General features: G+C 44.0%; 1 protein-coding gene across 2 annotated transcripts; it reads right to left on the bottom strand.

The window, feature by feature from the left end:
- Positions 1 to 1722: 1722 nt before the first annotated feature.
- Positions 1723 to 25308, bottom strand: UBASH3A (ubiquitin associated and SH3 domain containing A). 2 transcript variants are annotated; one of them, XM_064468076.1, is made up of 14 exons: positions 25196 to 25308; positions 21911 to 21964; positions 20035 to 20221; positions 17579 to 17777; positions 16666 to 16835; positions 14809 to 15017; positions 13840 to 13966; positions 11780 to 11888; positions 9758 to 9880; positions 8863 to 8955; positions 7670 to 7814; positions 4161 to 4267; positions 3575 to 3681; positions 1723 to 2669 (listed from the first exon to the last, which is right to left on the bottom strand). In XM_064468076.1, exons 1-14 carry the CDS (start codon positions 25306 to 25308, stop codon positions 2532 to 2534), a joined length of 1881 nt encoding a protein of 626 aa, XP_064324146.1. In that variant the 3' UTR covers positions 1723 to 2531. The 2 variants fall into 2 exon arrangements, with proteins under 2 accessions (XP_064324146.1, XP_064324238.1); XM_064468168.1 differs by having other exon boundaries at positions 4155 to 4267; positions 11780 to 11879.
- Positions 25309 to 26726: the final 1418 nt, after the last annotated feature.

The following is a 26726-nucleotide window of genomic DNA, read 5'->3' as shown; positions in this document are numbered from 1 at the left end:
ATATCATTGCGTAGACATGTGCCCCACTGGAGAAGGAAGGCACTCCCCATGACTTGCCTGCATTTCTTCTCATGTAGAGAGGAGGGACCAGTCCCAAGGCTGGAGCAACTCAAAAAGGCTGAAAGCAGGTAAGCTAAAACGAGGGACACAGGCTGCAAAAGCTGTCTCAAAAGGCAACTTTTCAGAGGCAAGGGACAATGGTAGCTTAACAAGTACAGCTGCTACCACATGTTAAAACAGAGCCAGGTCCCTATACAGAGGCTGTATCCCTAGCAAAAGCTTGACCCAGAAACACATACCAACACCCGCACAGCCCTGGTACTGCACACCCGCAAGCCCTGGTCAGAGCTGGGACCATGTCTCACATGGGGGTTTCCGGCTGGGGTGACAGCTGCTCAGATGACACCTCTCCTATGGCTTGAAATTGCTTGATGAAATCAGAGCAAATCACGCCAAAAGCAACAGCTGTCACAGAGAGGAAAACCCCATGGGACCACTGTGAGGTGGGGCGTGACTCCTCTGTGGGCACTGAGCTTGAACCTCCCAGGAATGGCTGGAGATGTGCCATGCCCAGGGACCCATGGGCACCCCCATTGCCCACGTGTCCCCATTTCCCCCCTCCCTTCCCATCTGGACAGGTTCCTTGGTGAGGAAACAGCATGCCCAAAGAGGCTGCTTGTCACCAACAGAGGGTCAGGCTTGCCCCCACATCCAGGGCTTAGCCCTGGCCAAGGGAGCAGGTGTTGCGGTGGGAGACCATTGCTGGTTGCTGTTAGCATGGCTGAGCACAAGGCTGAGATGTTGCTCCCTCCCTCATCACCTTGATCTTCCCCTACGTGCTCATTTTCTTGTATCGTACAGCCCTTTCTCAGCTAGACCTCTGACTCACAGCCCTCCCTGAAGACCACAGAGGAGCCTTGCCACTGCCTTTGGGGCTCAGTGCAAAATTGTCCCTCGCCACACTTGCCCCTCTCAGCTGACGGCAAGTGCGTGACAGGGCAAGATGTGGAGAAGTAACCAAGCCACAGTCTTATCAGTGCCGCAGTAGCATCCTGCTCCCCCAGAGCAAGAAGCAGCTGTAGTGGCACTGGGGGTTTTTACCTTTTTCCGGGGCTGCGCCTGTATCCACCCGCCTCATGCACTCGAGCTGCAACCAGCGGTGCGGTCCTATGGCCTTCCTTGCATCGCTTGTTAGCTAAAGAGCTCTTGGCCCTGGAGCATTTGATTTTCACTTCAAAATCACAGCTCTGTCAGAAAAGCAAGAGCTCAAGCAACTTCACCAGAGCTGGAAAGTCAAAATGAATCATTTCAGGTGCAAGACCCAGACATGAAATCTCCACACCCACAGGTAAGGTGGTTTGTCAGACACCTCTCAGCCCCAAAGCCTGAATGTTGTATGGGCTTTACTGCATGCCCTGATGGCTAACAGCATGCATGCAGAGGTATGTCAGGAAGGAGCAGGAAGCTGAAGAGTGAAAATGAAAATGTTTAGTGATGCTAAGAGAGAAACCTCCATTTTTTCCTTTCATTGAAAGAAACACTTGTGCTTTCCCAGAGATAGTTCTCTGAGAGGATAACTAGAAAGGAAAATTTAAAAGGAAAACAGACTGTGGAAAGGCATGTTCCTGTTTATGCATAAAATTTTAGGGCTACGTTCCCTTATTTAGACAAATCACCAAAAGAAGAGCTACAGAGACCTTTTGGGTGACCCATCCGGTAGGTTTGTCACCATTTATACAATTTGGCACAGAACAGCACAAAGCAAAGCTGTTGTCCTGCGAGTGCTGTCTCAGGAAGTGTTCAGCAGTTAGAGTTGCTCATGTCACTGTTTTGTCACCAGTAATGCAGGGTGTCTTTCTTTGTCCCAGCAACAGTGAAGCAATCAGTTTTCTTCCAAAAGGAATCATTTAGTCCCTCTTGCAATATAGATCATGCAGGAATTGCTGAATGGGGAGCTGTTGTAATGGAAAATGGACCCCCTTTGTAGAAGAGATAAATAAATAGTCAGTGTGGTATTTGCTGCCATGGAACTGATGGAGTGAACAGGAAACCCAGTGGCTTTAGGTAGAGCTGGTCTCCTTTTTAGGTAGGAGATGACTTTCTTCAGTCCCAGTTTCTCTGCTTCTCTGAAAATATGCAAGTGCATGAAAGAAAAGCAATTCTTACTGGATGTATTTTGGTCTTAGTAAAAGCAACATTGTCTACTTTAGTGCCTTTATGAATGGAATTTATAATCAGGTAGTTCTGTATTTATTAAACATTGGTAATCTCAGGAAAGGTTAAAAGGTAGTTTCTTCTCCACCAGAAGAGTTATTTCTCACTTGCACGTCAGTTCCTAGGTTCATTCTTCTCAGATACTGAAATAAAAACAAAATTCAGGCACCAAACTTGGAAGTGTTTTTCTGTGCTTTGACAACTCAGAGAGGGTATTTCTCACCCTCTGTAAGTCTTCAGGATGAATCACTGGATTGTGCTGAACCATAATCTGTCTTTGGCTCATTTTTCACAACTGCAAAGGCAGAGCCCGCCTTCTAATCTTCCACGATACCATTTCTCCAGTTAAATGCTGCATTTGCTCCATGAGTTAAAGTCTTCACTGGTGGGTTGACCATCTGCCATTTGTTCTCCTCTTTCAGCTCTTCACAGAAACACATGCCCAGTGAAGGGATCTAGGAAAGAAGTTACCAGCAGAGTTACTAGCATGGTCATTGCTTTGACATGAAAGAGGGGGCTTTGCTACAGAAGAGAGCAGACCCTGAGACTGTTCTGGGAGGAGAAAGCAAGACATTTCGTTACTTCTGAAATGAACTAAAAACAGACCGGAGGCCTGTGGGGTGAAGCTGAACTTGTGCCATCACCCCACATTCATACTTGGATTTGATGATCAAAATATATTCACTCCTTATGCATTGACAGTGGTAGTAAAAATATATCTAAAGACTGAATTCTCTAGTTGATCGTACCAAGGCATATGGTAAAGAAAACTGGGGTGAAGAATTCTACCACTGGTGATAATACACAAATAAAGTAAACAAAACACTTTGATGACCAAGTCTGAAGCACAGGTCCCACTTGCGAAGCCAGCAAGAAAACACTTCTCCACTTCATTCTGTAGATGAGCACTGAAGTTGTGAACTTACAGTGACTCAAAAAACACACATTTTCTTGAGTGACTCACTGAATGTAGCTGCAGGTTAAACTCACACCACCATGGGGAGGAGAGGGAAGACACTCAGCCCTGTTTCTAAAGGAAGGAGGCTAGCTCTAGATGGAGAGGTTTCCCAATGTGCCTCTTGTCTGTAAGTGTTACCTGGCATTGACTTTCCAGGGGAGCTGGATGAAAATCTCCAAAGACTTAGCTGCTAGTCACATACTGATCATCAGGAGAAAATCCTTCTCTTGACCTTCAATGCTTTTCTAAAACTACATGAGATTCCCTTTGTAATGAGAAAGCTAATGTCATTGGTATTGTCACGCAGTCACACACGTCTTCCTGTGTAAGCCGGCTTCTTATTAAAAGTCTAATAAAACAAAAAGAAAGCTTCCTGCTGAAAAAAAAAAAAGATCTTCTTACCTTTCGTACCACCTGGGCAAAGTCACTGCTGTCTCTGGCAGGGAGCCCTATCAGAGGTCGGGTGAAAGATGCCAAGGAAGAGCCATGGCCCACAATGAGGATGACACCTAATATACCAGAGAAAGCAAAGCAAAGTAGTGAGGGAGCTGCAGCACTGTCAGGTTACCCATCAGCAGATGGGAATGAGGCTCCTTTGGGTCTGTTCATCTTTGCAGACCTCTTTGATAATGTGACAGGGTGTATTGTGCTGGTCAGAAAAAGTCCAGTGTGTTGTAGGCATGCTATCTCGTGAGAGAAAGCATTTGCATCTTATGCTCAGCTACATCACGATATAGAAAGACCAATCAAAGAGTACACTCTTGCAATTTAGTACTGTACCGTCTTCTGTTTAATTTTGCTTTTTAATTTCTTCCCCATAAATTGCATGTATTTTGATTTAATGTAGCCCAGGACAAGGACTAAGAGTCTACCTTAAACTCTGTGCAATACCAACAACTCAAGTTAAATGTGCTTCTTTTGGCAAACCTCTGCCTGTTCCTGTTACTGAAAGTGTCTGACAGAATATACAAAGATACGAAACCTTTACCTTTGCTGGGGCAGGCAGTGATGATCTGTTTTATAACCGCAGAGCTTCTGCTTACATATTCTTCATAACTTTCCGATGGCACCAGAGAAGAGAGTGGGAAGTTACCCCTGACAATAAAGTCACAAATATACGTTAATCTAGATGAATATGGGGACACTGTTAGCACTATTGAATGACTACACCAGAGAAAAGACACTTGGTTACAAGGATATAGGTTTGTCTGCTGACTTGGCTGACATACTGCTACCTCAGCTTGCATGGAGCATTAGCTTCCCCCACAGTAATTCCTATTAAATCTTATGGCTAAATCTCATAGCTCATAAAGCACCAGATACAGGGAAAACCATGCTTAATAAAACTTGTAGTTTACAGTGGAGAGTATTTAAAGTAGGATTCATGCCTAAGAAAAGTTTGTGATTTGAGCAATTCTGTCAGCAAGGACCACTGCTTAGGCACGGACCGCAGACTTGCAGAGCAGCCCAGCTCTAGCAATCCTGACTGAGTTCAGACCAAGGTGAGATGGTGATGATATGAATGCTTTCAGGATCTGGCATCTCAGTGTTAGTCTCCTTAATAAACAAAGCAACAAACAAGGCATACCTGCATTAGCTGGACAAATGGATAGTAAAGACTTTCACTCCTAGAGTGCAAAAAATTTTTTTCCAAGGGCATTAAACACAGTGCAACACTCGTAAGTATCTGAGCACTTCTTATATTTTTCATCTATTTTTCACATCATCCTCTTAATCTATCTTCTCCGGAAAGGGGAGCCGTTCACTGCTACAGCTGGGAAATACTGTTAGCCATGTGTTTTAATACAATACAGGGTGTTAATTTTTTTTCTACAAACTGCCCCCCTCACCCCGATTTGCTTTTCTCCTTTTTCAGTGGATAGGCAGGAGTAAGATTAGATTAATGTATTGCAGTAAGGTATGCTATCACAGTGTACTTTCTTTCACAGGTGAGTCCTTAGTACATTATGTCGGCACAAAATGCAGAAACAGAAAATAGGTGGTAAAACCATGTGAAAAGCTCATGCTGGTTTGTTATTCATAGCTAAACATTAATTCTGGCTAGGTCAGATAAGTCTAGATTGGGGTATTCAAAACTAGTCTGTCTTTAGGCAGAACTGCAATTTTTTTTTAATGTGTTGTTCTGTTGGCACCTCAGTCCCTTCAGTATTAACCCTGTTATTAACTAGTCATCCTGCAGTAGAACTGAGCATCCCCAGCGCTGGCCTAAGTGGTTTCCAGGCTAAATAGCACTGGGAGTGCTCAGCCCAGACTAAGGTCTTGGTGGGAGTTCTGTGTCCAGCTGTGAGTGTTACAGAACAAGTGAGATGAGGACCAATGAGAAAATCCAGAGGGGAGCAGTGAACAGGGGTCCAGAAAGCACAGCCTACAAGGGAGGGTGGGAAGAGTTCAGCTCTGAGGAAGAGGCTGAAGAAGAACATGATAATAGCCTGCAAAAGGTTGTTGTGAAGAGGAAAGGGTCTGTCCTCCATGCAAAGGGTGAAGAGGAAAAAAATAAGTGGCTTACACTGTGACTGGCAGCCTTTAACAGCAGGAACAGCAAAGGCAGAGGTTATCCTGCTTTGGGACAGGGAGCATCTACCACCCCTCTGCTTCTGTGACAGCATGAGAGGAGAGAGAGGCAGAGTTAATTGCACCCAACCTTAGCTGCCTACAACTCAAGTGTCTGGCTAGGTCAATGGAAACAAGTAAGCCTCTGCACAGGGCAATTCATGCTATCTTAAGTGTCTGGCATAGGCTATCTAAGATGGAAAATCACTGTCCTGGGAGCCCCCCTTCTTTCCACCAATAAGAAGGCTACTAGGTAACCATCACAACCTAGGCACCCAACTCTTAGATGTCTGCAGCTGCGTGCAGTGAACCTCAAGGTGATTTCGTCTCAGCACAAAATGCATAGGCAGCAAATGTTTCAGCACCACTCACGTTGTGTCTTAGTGGCACTGGGAACAGGAGAGTTTGGGTTCTCTGCTGACAGAGACTTAACTTCATTGAAGGTTCTCATTTGCAATGGGTGAATATGGTAAAACCAGACCTGAGGATTTTGAACCATGCATGTGATGGGAATAAACTGGCATCATCTGTGGAAGTTTATAGCTCATCCACCCTATTTCTGCCTGGACCTGAGTGAGCTGTGAGGGATCTGAACCCTGTAGGTAGCACTGCTTCAGACCTTCCCCTCTGAAATTCCCACTGCTCTGCATTTGCACCCTTTTCTATGTGGTAGTTTGAGGCAAGTGATTTTTTTTATTGAAAAAACTAGGGAAAACAGTCTGTTGGTGGTAAAATACCAGAAAGCACTATGATCCAAGAAAATGAAGGGTTTTATTCCTTCATGAAATTTCAAAAGAAGGCATTTGTTTGGCTGCAAGAAATGCATTGACATGAAAAGTTTTCTTTCCCCCTTTCTTGTATATGTGGGAAACCCCAGAGACACTCGCTTTTATTAGCTGAGTTATTTCCTGGATCTGGCTGTGGACTGCAAATGCAGAGAAGCCTGGCTTGTGAGCAAGATGAGAAGCTAGACTGAATTGGAGGCTTACAATTTCCTGCCCTGCTGTGGTTTGCAAGCATTCAGAAAAGGTATCACCTCCCGCAAGTTGTGAGGGCCCCCAAAAACCCTTACTGAGCACAGTACTAACCTTTGAGCAACTCAATAAAAACCAACCCCTCTCCCCGACTGAATTTGGCACAAACATAAATTATAGTGAAATGCTGTTATCCTGCCTGCCCCCAAAACCAGATGGGCAGGTGGCTTGTGCCAGGCTCCCCAGACCCTGTGTGGCTCTGCCCTGGGGTGCACGGGGGTGGGCCCCCGCTTTCCCTTCCTCTTATAGCTGTTGTTTCAGTGACATAAACCAGCAATGTTTCAGGTATAGAGCTGTGCTTTCTGCCACCTCCTGGCCTGGGCTCATCCTCCCCCATGGGGCAGACCTCTTGCTGCTGCCCTGCAGACCCTAAACAAAGGACTTGCTAACCTTTTCTAAAGTGGCATTTCTTCTTGGCTGAAAACCAGCATGCTGTTTACCTGATGGGTTATTCTTCACGTTTCTAAAGTGTGTTTCACATAAGCCAAAGGTGAAAACAAAACTCCTGGTACCTGACACTAATGCCTATAACGCAGCTATCCTTGTTCACAGCAAACCATGGGCCCGAGCCTGTGGATCGGAAGGTAACACAAAAGCAGGGTTGGTCCCATACAGGTGTTTGTGCACGTGTAGGTGCAGCCGCGTGCTATATGCATATACATTCCCAAACGTGCGTGTGAGTCTCTGTGTCAGAGCAGCAAACAAAGTTGACTCTTAGCACAAGACAGCTGACAGCGTATCATGCTTTGGGAACAGATCATGCAGACTTGAATTTGATCATAATCACCTATTTTTTGCAGTGTTCATAATGGTTTATGACAAATAAAAAGATGAAGAGATACCTCAGGGGAAAAAAAAGTATGGCTTTGACAGCTAGATATGGAGCAATTACCTGTAACTTGTGTCTATTTTGTAAGAGGCCTCTGCCAGTTCTGACAGAGTCATGAAGTTAGGAATTACTTTGCTTGCTTCCCACTTGGTCCATTCAAACAGTCCTGGTTCCACCCTGATTTTGACTTTCTGATCTAATTTAAGCCCTGCAAGAACAAAAAATATTTAATAAGAAGAGAAAGGTACACCTGAAGTGTTACATTTGTGCTGTACATTCTACCTTGTTCACTGTAATGTTTTCATTAATGAAAAAGAATTATTGTTGAACAAAAGAGGATCACATTGATTAAATGAAGCCAACGTTATATTCCTGTCTGAATAATGTTAGGGCACTACAAATTCTTGCATAATTATTATTATTTCTGGAGCTCCCTTATGATGATCTGCAATGTACAGAGGATAGAAGAAAAGACCGTGGTAATGTTGCAACCTGAATAAACTTGATACAGGAAATGTTTTTACCATTTTTATATAGCATTTTGCTCAGTCGTCCTCAGTGGGGCAATAAATTGTCCCACAGTGTTAGAAATTGAATTCTCTTGTCAAAAGACACATTATTTTGTCAATTATTCTCAAGAGAGGTTACTGAGTGGCACTAGTTCCCAGAAAAAATGCACTCCCGTCGTAATTCTGATGTAAACATGGTAATGAACTGTGAACCTCTGACAGACATGTTGGAGGGGACAGGAGAGGAAAAAAAGAAGAGAGGGAGAGGGAGGGGAAGAAGGAGAAGGAAAGAGGCTCTGCAACAAGAAGAAATAAAAATACTTTGGCTTGCAAAGGCAAATGCTTTCAAGAGAAAGCTGTCTTCCCTGATTCACATACATATCCTTCAGAGCACTGGAAACATTTGCTTTTTGGCTCAGAGTATTTTCTGGAAGTAGCGATTTGATGAGCAGCTACTAACATCCAATTCAACCTGATGTGAAATGCCTCTGTTTCATATAATATTAGATTCCATTTTAACTAGTGAGGACTAGAGTTAAGGGGATAGTACTCTCAAAACTGTACACATGGCAGCAGGTTTATTACTGACTATATTACCAGCTAGACAAAACCAGCTTGTCTTCCCTGCTTAAATATAACAACAACCAACCACAGAATTGGACATCATCTTAATCACTCATCTCACAGACTTTTTGATGAAGATATTTTCACCATGACAAAAGCACCTGGCTGATTTTGCTGCCTTACCCTGCAGTACATGTTGAGCTGTCTGTATGCAGCGGAGTGCGGGTGATGAGTACACGTAGCTGACTGTCACCTCCTGGTCCAACAGAGCTTCCCCTGGATCGGAATAGAGAAATGAGTTGCTCTTTTACAAGTCATCACAGATGAGAAACTACTACAAAATACTTTCTGCAAGAAACAGCTTGGAGCTTTTCAGTTCCATTGACATGGGATACCTTGACAGTCCCTTTCTATTAATATTTTTCATGCTTTTGGCTGACTGAGCTCACTAAAAAGCTCATTCTGGTGGCAAAAACAAGTTTAAAATTAGTGTTGGAAAGATAATTACAGAAGGTTCACTCCAAATCTGCAAATGGCAGTTAGGCATTTGGCTGTCTCCGTGTATCTGAATCATCAGAGAAAAGCATTTGCACCAGACTTGCATTGTCACAGTCAGGCACGCTTGCTCAGGGAGCAGAAATAACTTCATCTGGTGAGTAATTGAGCCAGTCTAACCCATACCACTCAGCCATCAGGTAACTGGGACGAGGCGACCATACTCTGCTGACCATGAAGCTGCTTCCTCTGGCCAGCCCCTTCACTCCTCAACGCCCATTCAGTGAAACTGTATAAGGCATTAGTCCCTTGCAGATGAGCAGCAGGTCACAGGTAGTGTTGCAGCTTCTTTTTTTAAACTTTCTTTGCCAGAAACTGGCAGAATGGATCTCAAAGATGAGCAAGCAGCCCCACACTATTTTACTATTTAACAAGACCTTGCAGTGGTTGCCCATAGGGAAGCGTTAGCACAATGAGTGCTGCTAGAAAGTTTTTATATTTCAAAACCAGTATGAGCTTTTGCAGATGATGAGAACCTGCTTCCCAAACCCTTACATTTGCAGTAGGATATTATCCAGCTTACCTATAAGCCTTGACTGGAAAATACCACAGCAAGATAAAGGAGGATCATATTCAAAATGCTTTACGCTGTCTTTCCGTTTCGGCAGGGTGGAAGGGAAGTTCAGATCTGCTCTGTAGTATTTTCCTGAAATGAGGTGGAACATTTTGCTACAGCACAAGGGAGGCAGCAGCTGAATGCGTAGGTGGCATTTCATTATAATGGCTTCCTTTCTTCTGAGTGGTTGGATGGCTGGTTCTGAAAACTCAGCGCAGAGTGACATCTCAACTGGCAAATGAAACAGGTTGAGGCCTGTCCTCTGGCCACAAGGGCAAGTGATGGAACAGGGCATCTGCCCAAGGAGCTAGTCTCTCTTCCCCTCACCCCAAAAACCCATGCTGTCTGTCCACTGGGGACAGACTATGGTCTATGCTCTCCCCAAACCTCTCCTGGAACCATGTGGGTGAGCTGCCATTAGCTGAGACAATGCCAAGGAGACAGCTAAAAACTAGGCAGTTTGGGGTATTATGGGACAGTGCCTGAACTCAGATGCCTACAGGGCTATTTTAGTATAGATGTAGTCAATGTCTCACTAATGAAAAAAAAAAAAAAAGAAAAAAACAAAACAGTGACTGCTATTACCTTAAAGAGATCACATTTTAAGGTGACAACACTGGCTTGGGAAATCACTGTCCTAACAAAATAGCACCTCTTCTGCAAGTTCTGAAGGAGCAAATGGCAGGGAGGAGAAAGAGGACAGGAAATTGTGAGAGTTCAGCTTTGCAGGGCTCAGATGAAACAAAAATCCACTCCACGTTGATATTCTTTTTCTATTGCCAAAATGACAAAAATCAATGTTTCTACTGAAGAAAAATTAAACCAATTAATTGAACATGCAGCCAGAAGGTACCACCCTCATTATCTAGTGTGAATTTTGCACACTTAATATAGAGGGTCTCCAGCATGACAAAGGAGACTTCCAGCATAAAGCTCTTCCTTCTGAACTCCCACCTTCTTGTTCCTCTCCTTCCTCCTGACACGTATTTGCCTGTTCTGCGTCAGTTTTCTTCACCTCAAAACCTACATTTTTTTGAGAGAGAAGGCCAAGGGATTCAGCTTTTAATTTCCACCATTGTTTGCTCTTGCTCTTCTTCCCCAGGTTTGACTATTGTTGTACTGTGACTCTGGTCAACAGACCATGATTCTGACTCAAGCACGGGAAGGTGGAGGGGTCTGACAACCACCACCTTGTGCAACGAGCAGTAGAGATCTTGTGTTTTATATATCCATCAGTAAGACACACATCCACCACTATCACAAGAGCTTTGCTTGTTCTGCAGAGTTTATCCAACATAAACATGAAGGACTGGAGGTGCCCAAAGGACTGGAGGTGCTGAAGTATGTCCAAAGAAGGGCAACGAAGATGGTGAAGGGTCTGGAGAACAGGTCTTCTGAAGAGCCACTGAGGGAATTGAGGTTGTTTAGCCTGGAGAAGAGGAGGCTGAGGGGAGACCTTATTGCTCTCTACAACTCCCTGAAAGGAGGCTGTAGCGAGGCGGGGGTCGGTCTCTTCTCTCAAGTAACAAGCGATAGGACGAGAGGAAATGGCCTCAAGCTGCACCAGGGGAAGTTTAGGTTGGATATTAGAAAAAAATTCTTCATCGAAAGGGTTGTCAGACATTGGAACAGGCTGCCCAGGGAGGTGGTTGAGTCACCATCCCTGGAGGTATTTAAAAGAAGGGTAGACGTGGTGCTTGAGGATATGGTTTAGTGGTGGACTTGGCAGTGATAGGTCAGCGGTTGGACTCGATGATCTTAAGGGTCTTTGCCAACCTTAACAATTCTATGATTCTATGATTCTATGACTTGAGGACATTATGAAATACTGGTTACATGCAGGTTAAAGCAGTGCTGTACCTGATTTGCCATGTTACTCAGTCTTTTGTATCAGTGTTTACATGTAGGAGACTGAACCTCTTGTACCCATTACTAAGGTTAACTGGTTTTGGTTCTGATTTTCTAAGATCCTTTCATTATCTTACTCACCATCTCCAGTCAAGCACTGTTGAAGCCAAGATTTGCCAAAGACCTGATCAACTCTTTCCCCGTGGCGCATCACCAACACGCCTCTTCGCAGGGTGGCATTCTGAGCTACCTGTGTAAAAAGGGTACTTTCATTATTATATTAGATATAATTTGCATGAAAAGTCTGGGTTCCTGGATGCTGCCTGATGAGGGAGGGAACAGCAGACTGGTCCTAAGAAGTTTATAACAAGCTCAGAGGGGTAGAGAAGTGAGTTGCTATAGATGCCTATCTTTAGGACAATAGTAAGCCTGACTGGCTCTCCACTGAAGGCAAGTGAGATTCCTGACCTTCATGGGCTACAGATTAGGTTTTAACTCTTGTGTTTACACTAGTAAAAGGTAGTGTTGATAACAGATCTTATAATTCCAGTGTGGGAAGGAATTATAATTTTAATATAAATCATATATTTGGCATAAACAAGAGAGAAACTAGCTAAGATTTAAGTGGTAATGCCTTTTTCTACACCAAGACTAACGCCAAGCTCGTCCTGCTTTTCTAAATGAAAACACTACTTTTACACTTTTCATAACTACATGACCAAGCCAACAGTGAACCCAGATCTACTCTGTGGCCACTTTTTTACTCAGACTGCATGGAATTACAAGTAAGTTCTAAGTAGCTTGGGGTTAGTATACAATGCACGTTAAACACAGATGAGATGATAAAGAGGAAGAGGTCAAAGGCTTTAAAACTTTTTCAGCAGTAACCCATCACAGGGTTACTGCTGCAGCACTGAGGTTAGCGATGTGTATCTTCAGCAACAGAGAAGGGAATTCTTAAGAAGTGGTATGAGATTTATATTCATGTATTCTGCTAGACACAATTGCATTTCTGCTATGAAACACTAATCAACCGCCACAAGATTGGAGTTTAAAACTAAGGTTTTGCGGTCTTGTTCTTCTGCTTAGGAGGAACTCAGAGGCTGGGGAAACTCTTAGACTGCAAATGTGCACATCTGCAAAATGTGTTCCTCAGGCCAAGTGGTGGCTCTGCCACAGATCTGAGTTAGATAAGAGAGGCCAAGAGCAATCAAGAGCCAGTGGAAGGACGTGTGACTTGTGCGGAAATTTCTGTCTTACAGTCATACACATGCCATCCTGGGAGGCCCCAGGATGGAAGCTCCCTTAAGGTGCCCTCAAGTTTCTCTGATGTTAACACGAATGAACCCGGGGTTATCCCCCAGCACAGCGAGAAAAGAGGCCATGGGGTCAGCAAGCCCAAAGGGGTATCTGCAGCATGTCAGTGTGCTAGAAAGGACCGTCTTGACATCCCTGACAGTCAGAGCCGATAAGGCAGTGCAGGTGCAAATGTTCTTTAGCTAAAAAAACAGTGTCTTATTAGTTTTGCTATTCCTACCAGAAGTCTAGTGGAAAACCTGGGAAAAAAATTATACATGTCCATTTTAAAACTGGGACAAAAATGTAATCCCATTAGTGCTGCTAACCTTTCCAGCTAGCTGTTCTCTTGCTACAGTTCTGTGCTGTTATTTGCACTAGCTAGGTACATAAAGATACAAAAGTAGATGAAACATTTAAATATGCTTAGATCTGGGACCACTTAAACCACCAAGGTGACACCCATAGAATCTGGACATAAAAGTAACAATGACCAGTGAGCCTAATTCTGCTCTAGTTACACTGCTATGAACCCAGTTCTGCCTGCTGTGTCAGACGTGTCACCATACCTCTGCACAGCTTGCCCAGTAAGGCTGTGGACAGAGAAACCTGAGCAGAAAAGTCATATGTTGTACTATTATGACAGGAATGAAGAGAGTTTTATGAAAGAAGGCAAGAGTAATATGCATCGTATAAGTTTCAAAATATTTATGAGATATTACACCATATAGTATGAGCATATGAGTGTGTGTGTGTGTATATATATGTGTGTATGTGCATTATAACATAACATGAAAATGTGAGGGAGAAAAAGGAAGACACTTTTAAATTTACTAAATGCTGTTAATTAATATTATATGTGCACAAGCACATGACAAAGATAAGAAATGGAAGGAAACAGTTACCTGAAGAGAAGGTACATTGGTTACGCTCCTTGACATACTAGGATTATTGACTTCTCCATTCAGTTTTACATTACGTTCATTTTCAGTTTGGGTGAAGAATCTCGAAGCTGTTACAAAAACATATTCCCTGTAGAAAAAGCAGAAGCAACACACACACACACACAAATAGAAGGGATTTTAAAGTCATGATTTTGTCTACAGACACATGTAAGTCAGGATTCATATTCCGTTCAATATTTTTACACACTTGCAATCCATTTCATCACTTTGTTCTTGATTTAGAATCCACCTAGTAAAAATAAGGCTAAAATAATATGAACTGATGGCATATATTGGGCGTAACCCTGCTAACGTGTGCTCTTCAAGCAGGAAATACAATCTCATTGCCTCCTCTCTGTTTCTGAGGACTCAGCAAGAAGTGCACCTACACCTCCCTGCTTAGAAAAATCAGCTCTAATCTACAAGTAGCATCAGCCACGCTGTCAGCTGCAGAGCAAAGTGCAGGAAGCCAGACAGATGCCTGCTGATACAGGGTGAATCAACAAGACGAGGGTGGGCTCAACGTGGTGAAGTAACCTTTGCATGGTTTCATTTCAAGTTAACTTTGTAAGTTCTTGAAATCAGAAAGAAAGAAGAAAGCAGGTAGCCAGGCTGAAGGCTCAGCCTACCCAGCAGAATGTTTTGTTTTACAATTCATGAGGATGTTCAGGTTGTTCAAGAGCAAACAGGGGTCATCCCTTGAGCAGCTGAACTAATGAACTCTGATTGTCTGTGGGTGTATGTCCTATGTCTTTTCTTCCAGAAATCTCAGCATCCCACTAAGACCTCCAGGACCCCTCTCTTTTCTGCCCACGCTGCCTCCAGCTCCTGCCTGCCAGCCCACAGCTCACAGCAAGAAGGGATGCTGCCATGGCTCCCCAGCAAGAAAAGCAGCTGACATAAAGCAACACCCATGAAATTCCAACTTACCTGTGCTTAACCCACGTGTCTGACTCAATGGCCCTCTCTGTGTAGTTTTCAGGAATAAAACCCCTGCAGCCGGTCCGATGTGAAGTCCCTATCACCCAGCCCTCACTCACATCAGACTGCTGCGTTGGGTCAACATAGATGAAGTCCCCAGCGTTGATCATGAGTTCATCGATGTTCTGGGGCTTATATTGGAAGAGGGCCCTCAGCGTCTGGAGGTAACATGCAGCAGGGTCAGGCTGTTTCCCGGCACCTGCTGCTGGACATTCCACAGCAGTTCAGACCCTATACGTGCGTCTGGGCGACCCCCAGTATCAGTACAGGCTGGGGATGAAAGGATTGAGAGCAGCCCTGTGGAGAAGGACTTGGGGTTGCTGGTGGATGAAAAGCTGGACATGAGCCAACAATGTGTGCTTGCAGCCCAGAAGGCCAACCATATTCTGGGCTGCATCAAAACAAGTGTGGGAAGCAGGTCAAAGGAGGTGATTCTTCTGCCCCTCTACTCCACTCTGGTGAGACCCCATCTGCAGTGCTGCATCCAGCTCTGGAGCCCTCAGCACAGGAAAGACGTGAACCTCTTCAAGCTGGCCCAAAGGAGGGCCACAAAAATTATCAGAGGGCTGGAGCACCTCTCCTGTGAGGACAGGCTGAGAGAGTTGGGGTTGTTCAGCCTGGAGAAGAGAAGGCTGCGGGGAGACCTTATTGTGGCCTTCCAGTACTTGAAGGGGGACAATAGGAAGGATGGGGACAATCTCTTTAGCAAGGACTACTGTGACAGTACAAGGGGTAAAGGTTTTATACTAAAGGAGGATAGATTTAGACTGGATATAAGGAAGAATTTTTTTGTGATGAGGGTGGTGAAACAATGGAACAGGTTGCCCAGAGAAGTTGTGGAGGCCCCATCCCGGGAAACATTCAAGGTTGGGTTGGATGGGGCTCTGAGCAACCTGGTCTAGTTGAAGATGTCCCTGCTCACTGCAGGGGGGTTGGACTAGATGACCTCTAAAGGTCCCTTCCAACCCAAACCATTCTATGATTCTATGATGCTTGTCCAACTCTCTACTGGATACAGTGACCAGTACTATTTTCCACTCTGCAACATGCTGTTTAATGGCGCTTCTGCAGAGAAAAAAGAAGACACTAACGCATTTGCAGTATGTTTAAAATTAAGCACTTGGTTTTCCTAGAAATAGTTTTTCTCTGTAACTAGTACAGACTTATTTGAAAGCAAATATAGCAAAAGTGTTATCACCTATTTTTGTGATTACTTGCAGCTCTCCTGAGTGTGACCAAAATCCCATATGAGATTTGTGACAAACCGATATATCAATCTGACAAAAAAATGTCAGTCATTCCATAATTTAAATTTGGAAATAAGAACTGGAAAAAATGTTGACTGCTTTTAACCAAGAGGCTGTTAAGCAGAAAATTATCAGTGAGAACTGTGCTATGCTCACTGATATTTAATATGTGCAGTTTTCGTCATGGCTGGAACAATCAAGAAAACGGATTTTGCTGAATGGAATTTTACTATAAAGCTGTGACCTGGCAATCCTAGCAAATATTCAAGGATCGTCATTTATTGTCTCTTTTATTTTCTTTTGTCATGGTAAGATAATTTTTTTTCTGCTGGAGTTTGGAATTAGACTTTGCTGACGTGCAGGTCAAGCAGCCTACTGTAAAGATATCTGCTACTGATTCGTGAGTACAGTTTTTCAACCCAAAGTGAAACAATCATGCTTTTTGAAACACTGTACTGTGCATGCACCGATTTTCTTAATTAAAAAAAAAAAGGCAAGATGACTGTAGCAAAGAATCTGACAGCAGGCTCAGGAAATCAGATAAATCTGATTACATTACCTGGTAATGCACAAAACGCATGTCCCGTGAGTAGAGAGCAGCTACCCACTGGCAGGTCTCCCCTGGGTTAATACATTTGGCCAGTTGTTCCAAAGTCTTCTGATGGTGAGGGTAAAACTTGTGAGCCAAGGTAAGGTGGAGTTGCTTTAGGCAGGGTTTCACATGGCAATCTAGGAATGAAGCAACACATCATAACACAGAAGCAAAGGTCATTTAAAGAGCTCTTCTTATTTTGGTTTGGTTTTTGGCTTGTTTTTTTTTTTCCCCTACATGCTTTGCATGATGCAGGAAATAGAGTAACTAGTAGTAGAGTAGATCATAGTTTTGCGGAATAATGGTTTTGCATAATATCATGGTTTTAATCATGCCAAAATAATTCACAAATCTGGACTGGATTTGTTCCCTGGCTTCAGCTGGGAGAAAAAAATGAACAGGGCTTCAATTCCTCTCCCAGCCTGAAATGTATTGAACTCATTTCCCCTAGACGAAGCTATGCTGGGGCTGTGTCCCTTCAGTCTCCACTGGTGATGCAGTTTCCCTTGGATGTCACTGGAGTTGAGGTTAGGACCTATTCCTCAGGGATGCGGTTGGGCCATCAGCCTGGGCCATAGCACCATGGGGATGGAGGTCTGGGAATAGGGAGTATTATATCCCTGCCCATCTTGGATATCGTGGTCAATGGCCTATCAAGTCACACAGCCAACCATTTCAGCTTATAGACAAAAGCACTGTGTGTTCAAAGTCTAAAACATGTTCCCCTAGCCATGTTGTTTCCAAATCTGTAGGAGTAAAGGGTGCTTGCTGGCAGTAAAACATCAGCTAAGCTCCCCCAGAGACACAGGAGATGTTTTCAGTACCACGCCTAAGCATTTGTGCTTACACCAACCCATTTCCCCTCTGAGGTCGGTCCTACCTGCCAGGGCTGAAGCCTCTGATGAGAATGCCGCAGCAAACTCTTTGAGGATATTTGCATGGCTGTCACCAATGAAGAAGCCAAGGTAGCTGGTGGATGAATGTAGTGATAGGGAAATGGATGGTGGAAAGCACTGTGAAAAGCTGTCACCAACTCGCTTTAAGATGTCATACAATAATTCCACTTTTTGGTCTTCACACTGAAAGAAAACAGAGGAGGCGCAGGCTTTACCTACTGGTTCAACAGCCACTATCATAGCCTGTGTTACAGTAGTAGCACCAGAAATTAATGCATGCATTAGACTTCCTGAGAAAGACAACACACCGACAAACTTGCCAGGAATTCGTGGTATTAAAATCAGTAATATTGGGCAGTTTGATCAGCACAGTGTCCTGGTGCTATAACAGGAGAGATAGAGCCTTCTACCAGGAGGTGCATCTAGCCTGGGTAGTAAAGAGCCAAAGGATTTTACCCTGCGACAGGTGTGTAGTAACCTGCCTGAAATGAGGCTGGGATCATGATTTCTGTCTTCAATTCTACGTAAGAATTTGTGTTATTGTTATCCTACAGTCCTTAGCTGAAATCATTCCTGCTAAAACTTCAAGGTCTCAGATGCTGTGCAACATACCTAGCAAAATTCATAAGGCATCTTTGTCATTATGATCCTTAATGCTCTAATCACAGCAAATCAAAGGATTGTATGCAGCCATGCTTCCATGAAGAAGTGGTAATTACGCAATTTAAGAATTGAAGAGGCAAAGATGGAACTTGTGCCTCTCAGCCAATGACAGGAACATTAGTGATGCTCCATTTCTTTGCTGCTTTATTCTCCGCAAAGCTATTTTCTCCATTTAGCCTTTATGCTGGGTCAAGCTGCTGAAGGGGAACAGCAGAAGAGAAGAAAGAAGCTCCTCCTGCTTAGACTGTCTTTCAGGCATTTCTCAGGCCACGGGAAGGAGGGATGCACCAGGGGGGCACCAGAGAGACTGGGCTGTGGAGGGACAGGGGCGGGTGGGATAGTGCACCAGGGCAAGTGCCACGCAGCAGGCTCTTCTGCGGCTGACAAGTCTGGGAGTTGTAAAAGATGTGGGGAGTCAGGAAACAGGAGAGGGTCAGTTTGTGAGGAGGTGGGAGCCAGGTCAGTGAGTCTCACTTTCTGCCTGTCCTTGCTGAGAGCCAAGTAGCAGAGAACAGTACTGGAGGGTGCGTTTATCCCTAGACATATGCTACCTGAAATGGGGCTGGGATGCAGGAGTTGAGGGTTGCAATTTATTTGTCTCTGGCAGGGGCAGGCCTTCAAACTCAACACCTTTCAAGAGCATGGCATTCATTATTAATTAATGGTTTCTGTTCTGTATAATCAGGATTAATGGTCACAGGGTACCATTCAATATTTTGCAACAAAATACTCTTATTTTCTCTCTCTTTACTTAGTGGCATGGTTTAGCATAAAAGTATGATTAACAGATTAATTTTGGTCCAGCTCCTCTAACTCATGTCTCTTTCAGCGCATCTCAGCTGCTGCTGATGTTCATGTGCCACACCATCAACATGCGAAAACCGGATTCCAGGTGGCTCCAGAGTTTTTCCAGACCAGTAACTCTCTGCTGATCTTTGCTGGTACTGTCACATTCACCCATGCAGGAGAAGCACCTCTGCTGGGAAGTTCTCTAGGGGATTACCCAGCATTCAGAATGCCACCTAGGAGGACAGTAACATCTCTAGAAACAGAAAACAGCCCACCAGGAGTCCAGCTCAGGAGCGTGACTTCCATGTTAAATTATTGACAAAGTGACTCAATTGCACTGCTGGACTCCAGTCTGGCTCCCCTTGCTCCTTCCATCCCTGTGCATCCTGCTTCTTGCCTTTTCATAACATCCAAGCTTCAGTAGAAATGGTAAAGACTGGGACACGCCACCATAGCAATGACCTTCTGGCTGAGGCTTTCTGGGGAAGGCAGGGGTTTCCCTGAGATTCCCATAGGCATAATACCAAAGTTGTCTACATCCTGTGATAACACTGTCACTGCTGCACAGCTGGCTGAAGGCAGCCGCTGCTGCCCTGGCTGGGAAGGTTTAACACCCGAGATCGATGCAGCAATGGGCACAGCCTCTGAAGCCTGCAGATAGCTGCGTGTGGGGAGCAGAGCTTCCTGCTGCCAGGTCCATGTGCAGCCAGGGTTGCTCTAGATGGGTGCTAGACATGTGTCACTCAGCTACTCTGAAGCATCCAATTTTTTGATATGCCGAGGCCTAAGGTGGGTAGCAAAAGTGGGTGGTGGGAAGAAAGCCTCCAGTGCCTACACAGGGGCTGAACACTCAAATATTAAGCAAGCACACCTGGACCTGGGTAATGTCAGTTTGATCACCAAAGAGAAGTTCTGGTGTAAGACAATGGCAGGCAGCCCAGTTTCACCAATAGTTGACATGCAAGCCTTGCATGCTTTTGTGCCTTACCGTGAAGAAATCACAGAGAGTGATGTGTGGAAAAATCTCATGGGCTCTGTTCTTCCCGCACTGGCGCTTACTCTCCTTCCAAAACTCTTGCAGGTGGTTATGCAAACTGCCGGTGGGACACAAGTACAGAGCATACTCCTGAGGGATTGGGTCTTCCAAAGAGGGATCGTTGCAGTGGGAGTGCAACCTGAAATCAAGAGCATATCACAGACAGTAAGTGTGTGCACCACTTGCTCATGTTTCCTGTGGTTGAAGGCATCCATAATAGAGACAGAAAAAGGAAATACAAGGTTGTTATTTTCTTACAAATGAAAAGCTAAAATAAAAGCTCCTTACAAATTTTCTCTCTGAAGTACTAACTAATGGAGAATGGGGGTTTTTTTCTGCTTAGTTTTTGTGTACTTTATATTTTATTATGTGCCTTCACTTCTTTCAGTGTCTGAAAATGCAAGGCAACAAAAAAGATTTTTTTCAGGGTTTTTTTTGCATTATTTTTCCCTTTTTTTAATAACTGGAAACAGAGGACTGGAGGAGAAAAAAGAAACAATGGGTAGAAAATGTTGATGAATGACCAAATGAAAACTAACTGAAGATTAAAAAAAATACTCAAAAAGAGCTAACCGTTTTTTTCAGCCCTAATAAACGCAAACAAGACAAATCAGAAAATGCACAAGCAAAGATTGGAAACTTATATCCCATGTGATGAAATCTTTCACCTGTTCTTCACATGCTGTATGTTTGGCTTCACAGCTGTTGGATTGGGAGTCATTGTTGGAAAGCATTGTATCACCCCTGACAACAAATTATTTCGGAAGAACATGCCATTCTCAAATCTCTCCTCTGGCTTTTCACAAAAAAAAAAAAAAAAAGACCAAAAAACCCAACCAAACCAAAAAAAAACCCACGAAGAAAAGAAGCAATCAAACCAAGCAAAAAAAAAAAGTCAAAACAAAAATCAGAAAAAGTGCAAGGAAGGGCTGGATTTAATTTGAAGGTGGATTAAAGCAAAAAAGTCAATTATCAGCATCTGAACAACACACAAATACTCTGTGAGAGTCTTGGTACAGTGGAAAAAACTTTGTAGGAATCAAGACTAAAAAGAAATTTTTTTCTCTAATGATACCTCCCTCTGACCATCAGCCTTTCAGCATATTTTATAATGAGCCTTTCTCAAGGGAAGAAGATGGGCTGTTTGCCTTCAGCCATTGGTATTTAACCCCAATTTGTTACCAGACGTGTTTGTAACTGCTACCATGGATTTGCAGATATTTTCCCTGTTTGTATCCTCCTTTCCTTGAGGACGGAGAGTCCAGGCTCCCACCTCAGGCCCTGTGCCCATTGCCCACAGATGCACACCACGAGGCGCGAGCACTGTGCTGAGGCAGGCAGGACATTTACCGCACGGGTGCCGCCAAGTGCCTTCCCGGATGTATCCCGATGCATGCCCACAGTCCTGGCGTGGAGCCCAGAAGCCCCTCACGATCGCAGTGAGCAGACCCCGGTGGCTATGGTGGCCATAGATAAGCAGGAGGCTTAAAACTGCAGAAAAGTGTCTGCCTAGAGCAGCCGGTCCCATGAATTGACTAACATCACTGTGGCAAAAGTAGCTGCTTCTGCCCAAGACTGCCCTTTCCTCCCCAGCTTTTTTAGTTTACCCCAGACCTTCGGCAAATAACCTCACTTCCCAGAATAAGTACAAATACAATTATTTCTTTCTCTGAGTGAACTAAAATGAAAAAAAAAAAGGGGGGGGGGGAACTCAGATGCAGGGTTTTTTATGGTAGCTAACTTCAAATTCAGTGACAGAATCATCACAAGCAATGATTTTTAGCCGGGTTTAACGTGAAAGCACTCCTTAGAAATCACAAGTGCTTACCATTTTGCAGCATCTTCTATTGTCTTTTGTCCAGTAGCAGCCAAAGCTTTTTGCCTAGAAAAAAAACCAAAATGGGTTCATCAGAATAACAGAAAGAAAACTCCCAGAAAGTAAAGAATGGATATGTTGTGGTCATCAAGTCTGTTTTCCAGTACAGACAGGACCTTTAACACCTAGGTTTTTCCTGGCAAATATTAACATTCTTCAAGCCCTCCAGATAGCTTTTTCCACTGCAAATCTTTAATTCCTTGAAAATTGCTAACTTGTCCTCCACGCAGGATGTCCTCCTTTGTGTTCTGGAGATGTTTCCTTAGCAGCCCTACTGACTATATGGATTTCCTTGGAGTTGGGTAACTGACATTCTCTGGGATCAGATTTAATGAGAATTTCCTTTTCTCACTAGACCTTTCAAAATGCCAACTATGTGCTTCACACGAGCAAGTCTTTGTGACTAAATGCTAGGTGACAGGTGAAGGATTCCAGTGTTTAAGTGGCACCTGCACCCATGAACTCCATTTCCAGCCCTGTAACTCATCTACAAACTTCTCAGAAGAGACATGAAGGGGAAGTGGAGACAGTGGACATGGAAGCAAACCTGGACATGGAGGAAAACCTGCTAAATTACTTGGCATCTGCTCATCTCTTTCTTTCTCTCCTGAGGCCATCCTTTCTGGTCATTGGGTCCTGAGGGCATTGATTCATTTAATCTCCTCACATTTTTATTCTCCAACCATCCCTGTGATGCCTAAGCATGCAGCAGCAGTGCAGTGAATGCATTAAGCAGCAGGACTCAGGTTCATCCTTGGTGCTTCCTCCTAGCCTTCTGTCTGCTCTCTAGTGCAAAAAAACCTACACACAGGCTTGTTAAAAACATTTAAATGTACTTATGTGTATGTGCAACTATGCCTAGCTGTTGTGTGGGGGCTCAACATGGATGGGGGTCTTTCTGCTCAAGATTTACCTTCTACCTTTCTTTGTAAAGTAAAGCAACTACCATGGCCAAATCAATGCAAAACCATGAGCTAGCTGGTCTAAAAGTAGCCTGTGTCCTCTGTGACTGAATAATGCACATTTTCTTTCCATGCCTCTGCTGGCTTCCCCTTCTCCATGACATCAAAAATGAACAACCTGTGTGTTTGTCATTCTCCCCATGCAGCCCTTCCTGCTGTATCCTGTTAAAATGTCACTGCCTGTCGCTGCTCGGCCAATGATGCCAGACTTTGTCAACCACTTGTTGCACCTCAAAGTGAGTGTTCTACTGCTCCATGCCATGCTACTCCTCCCACTCGGAGAGAAGGTTTATGCAAAAAGCCCTGAAGCCAAATGGAGCTTGTCTTCAGCTTTTCTCTACCATAGGGCCTGCAAAATCATAAATGTAGTAAGACAAGTGAGACCTGAGATCATGGACTGTCATGCTCCTCAGTACTACCTCCTTGCTTCCTTGTGCTTCTCTCTGTGCGTGTTCCCACCTTTTGTCTCATTATATACACTGGCTGTAGGATGCTTTCCAGCAGGGTTTGTAGAGCCCGTAGTGTCAGGAGAGCATTAGTCTATGACTAGACATCCTATGTTTCCAAGATGAGCAGTCTGAAGATTGAAAGGTAATGCACAGAATAAATTCTGTATATACAAATTTCTTGCAGGTAAAGAGTAGGAAAAAAACACTGAAAATCTGTATTAAAAATAGTGTCCTTACAGTGAGAACAAACTGGCTCTTCCCTAAAGCAGAAACTACTGACACAGTTCAGTCCTGTGTAAGCACCAAGGGAGGCCCATTTTGTTGATCTGATGCTAGGCTTGGTCCTCACATATTTGGTTTTTGTTCTTTGGGGAAATGTTGCTTTGGCGTGCTGGTTCTACATGATGAAAGATTTTGTAATATTTCATCCCAGCCTCATTTTTCTCTGTCCGGGACATCTCAAAAGAACAACTTTTCAGTATTTTCATTTATAGTTCAATCCAGGAACAACAGAGACAGCTAAAAGGTTTTATAAAAACGCAATCAAAATTTTGAAGGTCTGAAAGTGAATAAAATCAAATAAATTTAAAAATACAGTGCTTTTGGACATTGTGTCATTTTATGTCAATTTGCATTGTACTTTTGCCACTGCTTCTTGATTTTGACCTGGGAAGCACAAAGCCATCTCAGTAACAGCAGAAAGTGTTTTGAAGGGGATTTGAATAACATCACGTACAGGACAAACAATTTAAAAACTAGCCATTACTGTGGAGTGAGAAAACTTAGAGTATTACCGGAGAAATAATAAGCCAGGTTTTCAGCCGCACAGCTAAATTTCCACTGTGCATAACTGGCAACAAGGGACCCACAGTTTCCGTGTAAGCTGTGCCCATCATGTCTAAAGTTGAGCCACTAAACACAACTGTTCCTGAAAAAGCAACACAGCAGTTACGTATGGAGCCTTTTCAACTTGATTAGTTTTCAGTCAAAAGGGAGAGATATTGCTCCCCTTTCCAAAATATTTTTATGAGGGGTTCTTTAACAATTAAATAAAAAGATTATTTTTTTTAACAGCTTGAACCAAAGTATCCATACATGCCCTTCAGAACTTGGAAAATCCTCCCCAAAACTTCCCTGTCCAACCAGAGTGAAGTTTGGGGGAGGACTGACCACCATGTTTCTTTTTTATTAACTTGGTTATCTGCCACAAGTTAATCTCTCATCCATTGGGGTTGCCAAGAATAGTGCCTCATTCTTTACTACTACATTTTCCAGGTAGGACATACTTTTGGAACAAGATCCTGATTCAAGACAGGAACTAAAATTGACAGACTTATGTGGCATCTTGTTGAGGAAAGCTTATTCTTTATAAACAGTTTCCAGTGACAAAACCCAGAAGGAGATCTTTGCCAGGCCTGAAAAATTTTGGACAGAAGTTACATCCACAGTTAACTCCCTTAGAATAACAGTGATAATCAGAAAAAAATTAAAGAGGACATATCCCAAGAACAAACTATGGCCATCAACTTCTTAACTCATTGTGAAGTCTCTCAACCTGAAGACATGGAAGGGCGTGTGTCTTCAGATATGCAGAGTGTTTATAAAAATGGATACAGAGCAGGTTGTTTTTGAAACATGAGCAACAGACACTGCTCTACAAGAAATTCAAAGTAGGACAGGTCTGATCCCTGTGTAGGGACATCACCTCCAGGAAGCAGCACGCTCTCTTAATGAAAAAATCAAGCTGCTCTCAGGATCTTATGAGAAATACCTCCTCTATCTTAACTACCTCTTACTGTGCAAAGGCAGCCGAATGCATTACTTACGCGATATGAGCTGGGAATCCTTTGGTGAGGAGAGACTCAAGGAGTACAGAGGTGCTCTTGCTCCTGTGTTTGTTGGACACCTTTGCGTACAGCTGTGTCTCAGCCACCGCCATTTCCTCTGCTCTCCCCCGACCATGTGCTGAGTGCTGACAGAGACTGGGAGGTGGGAGGACGGTGGGAGGGAGGGAGGGAGGGAGGGAGGGAGTAAGAATATGAGAGAGAGAGAAAGAGGCAGATAAAAAGAAACCTCAAACCTCTTGTGATCTTTTCTGACAAAAGCTGACATCCTGTTTTCGTAGCATCCGCATCTCTAAAATTTTGTTTTAGGGTGACTAAAAACCAATCTGCAGGCTTTTCCCATTCACCCCAGCAGAACAAGGTCAGTAGTCCAAAGGTAAACACCAGAGTCAGGGTGGACTTGCTGATGGGATCTTTTAGCCTTTCATTTTGTATTGTCTTCTGAAAGCTAAGAAATCCATCTGAGCTGCTACTGCAGCATGGGTGAGGTGAGTGGGGATGTCCGGCAACATGTAAGAAGTTAGTCTGTAGGCCAAAATCCTTCCTCAGGGCTCGATTTTCATGTCCTCCTGTCCCTATCATACGTGATTCCTTCTTTGTTCTTCTCAGCCAACAGCAATGAGCTGGCTAACCGTGCAAGGTCAAACCTAGACATCATGCCCTGAGGCTGGGCTTGGAGCTGCTCAGGGTGGCAGCAGGGAGAAGTGTGTTCTTTCTGGTGGTGCCAGTCCCACCACAGGAGCATTTGCAGAGCTGTGCTGGCTGGTCCCCAGGGTTCCCAGCATGGCCAGAGCAGGTGAAATAGTTGGAGACAATTTTCTCTGGCATGGGCTGTCCTCACTGAAGGTACCACTGCTCCCTGGAGAGGACAGAACATCGCACTCTGTGGACTGAAAGGGTCACCTGAGCTGCTGGTTTCCTGAAATAAGCCTTCACTTCCTCCCCCTTAGCTGAAGTTCCCTTTGGGGCGCCTGACCAGTTTGGGCTGCTTCTCTAACCATTTGTCTCTGAAGCCCAGTGGGGAGAACATTGGAGCACTGTGAACAACTCAAGAAGTGCAGCTTTCTTTATACATTCTTGTCTGCTTTCCTTTTTCTTTGCTTTTTCTTATGCCCCCCTGTGTTTCCCACTTCCAGAGAAGGCTGATGAAGGAGTGGCATAAGAGGTGACAAAGAACTCTTGATGTCATGGTCTAGATGTGAACAGTTAACAAGGTTGTGATGTGGTGTCCTCTCCTTCAGAAATGCCAATTTTCATCATGCAAGGCAAAGGGACTGAGCAGCTTCCCTCAGCACAGCCATGTTCCAGGGACATGGGTTTTGTCATGGAAAACCTTCATTTTTTCCTGGCCTCGAAGGAGCCTTGTTTCACTTACACTGCCATGGCTTTTTGCTTCATCTCTCCTCCTCCTTCTTCCCTCCACCCTCTCCTCGGCCATCAATTTCTCTTCTTAGTAAAAAAACCCAAGCCCAAATTATTACTACTTTTGAGAATTTTATGAATTTTATGAAGC

The sequence above is a fragment of the Phalacrocorax carbo genome, chromosome 1 (genome assembly GCF_963921805.1).
Source record: "Phalacrocorax carbo chromosome 1, bPhaCar2.1, whole genome shotgun sequence".
Lineage (NCBI taxonomy): Eukaryota > Metazoa > Chordata > Aves > Suliformes > Phalacrocoracidae > Phalacrocorax > Phalacrocorax carbo.
The sequence above is the reverse complement of the archived record's forward strand: the minus strand, read 5'-3'. Positions and strand labels throughout refer to the sequence as shown.

What these genes read in the sequence shown, in the direction of transcription:
- UBASH3A (XM_064468076.1), bottom strand. Translation starts at nt 25,308, where the DNA reads ATGGCGGTGGCTGAGACACAGCTGTACGCAAAGGTGTCCAACAAACAC. An exon ending in AGAGGCTTCAGCCCTGGCAG is followed by an intron (nt 16,836 to 17,578) that starts GTAGGACCGACC and finishes CTTCATTCCTAG; the next exon opens with ATTGCCATGTGAAACCCTGC. An exon ending in TGCGTTTTGTGCATTACCAG is followed by an intron (nt 15,018 to 16,665) that starts GTAATGTAATCA and finishes TGTTACCTCCAG; the next exon opens with ACGCTGAGGGCCCTCTTCCA.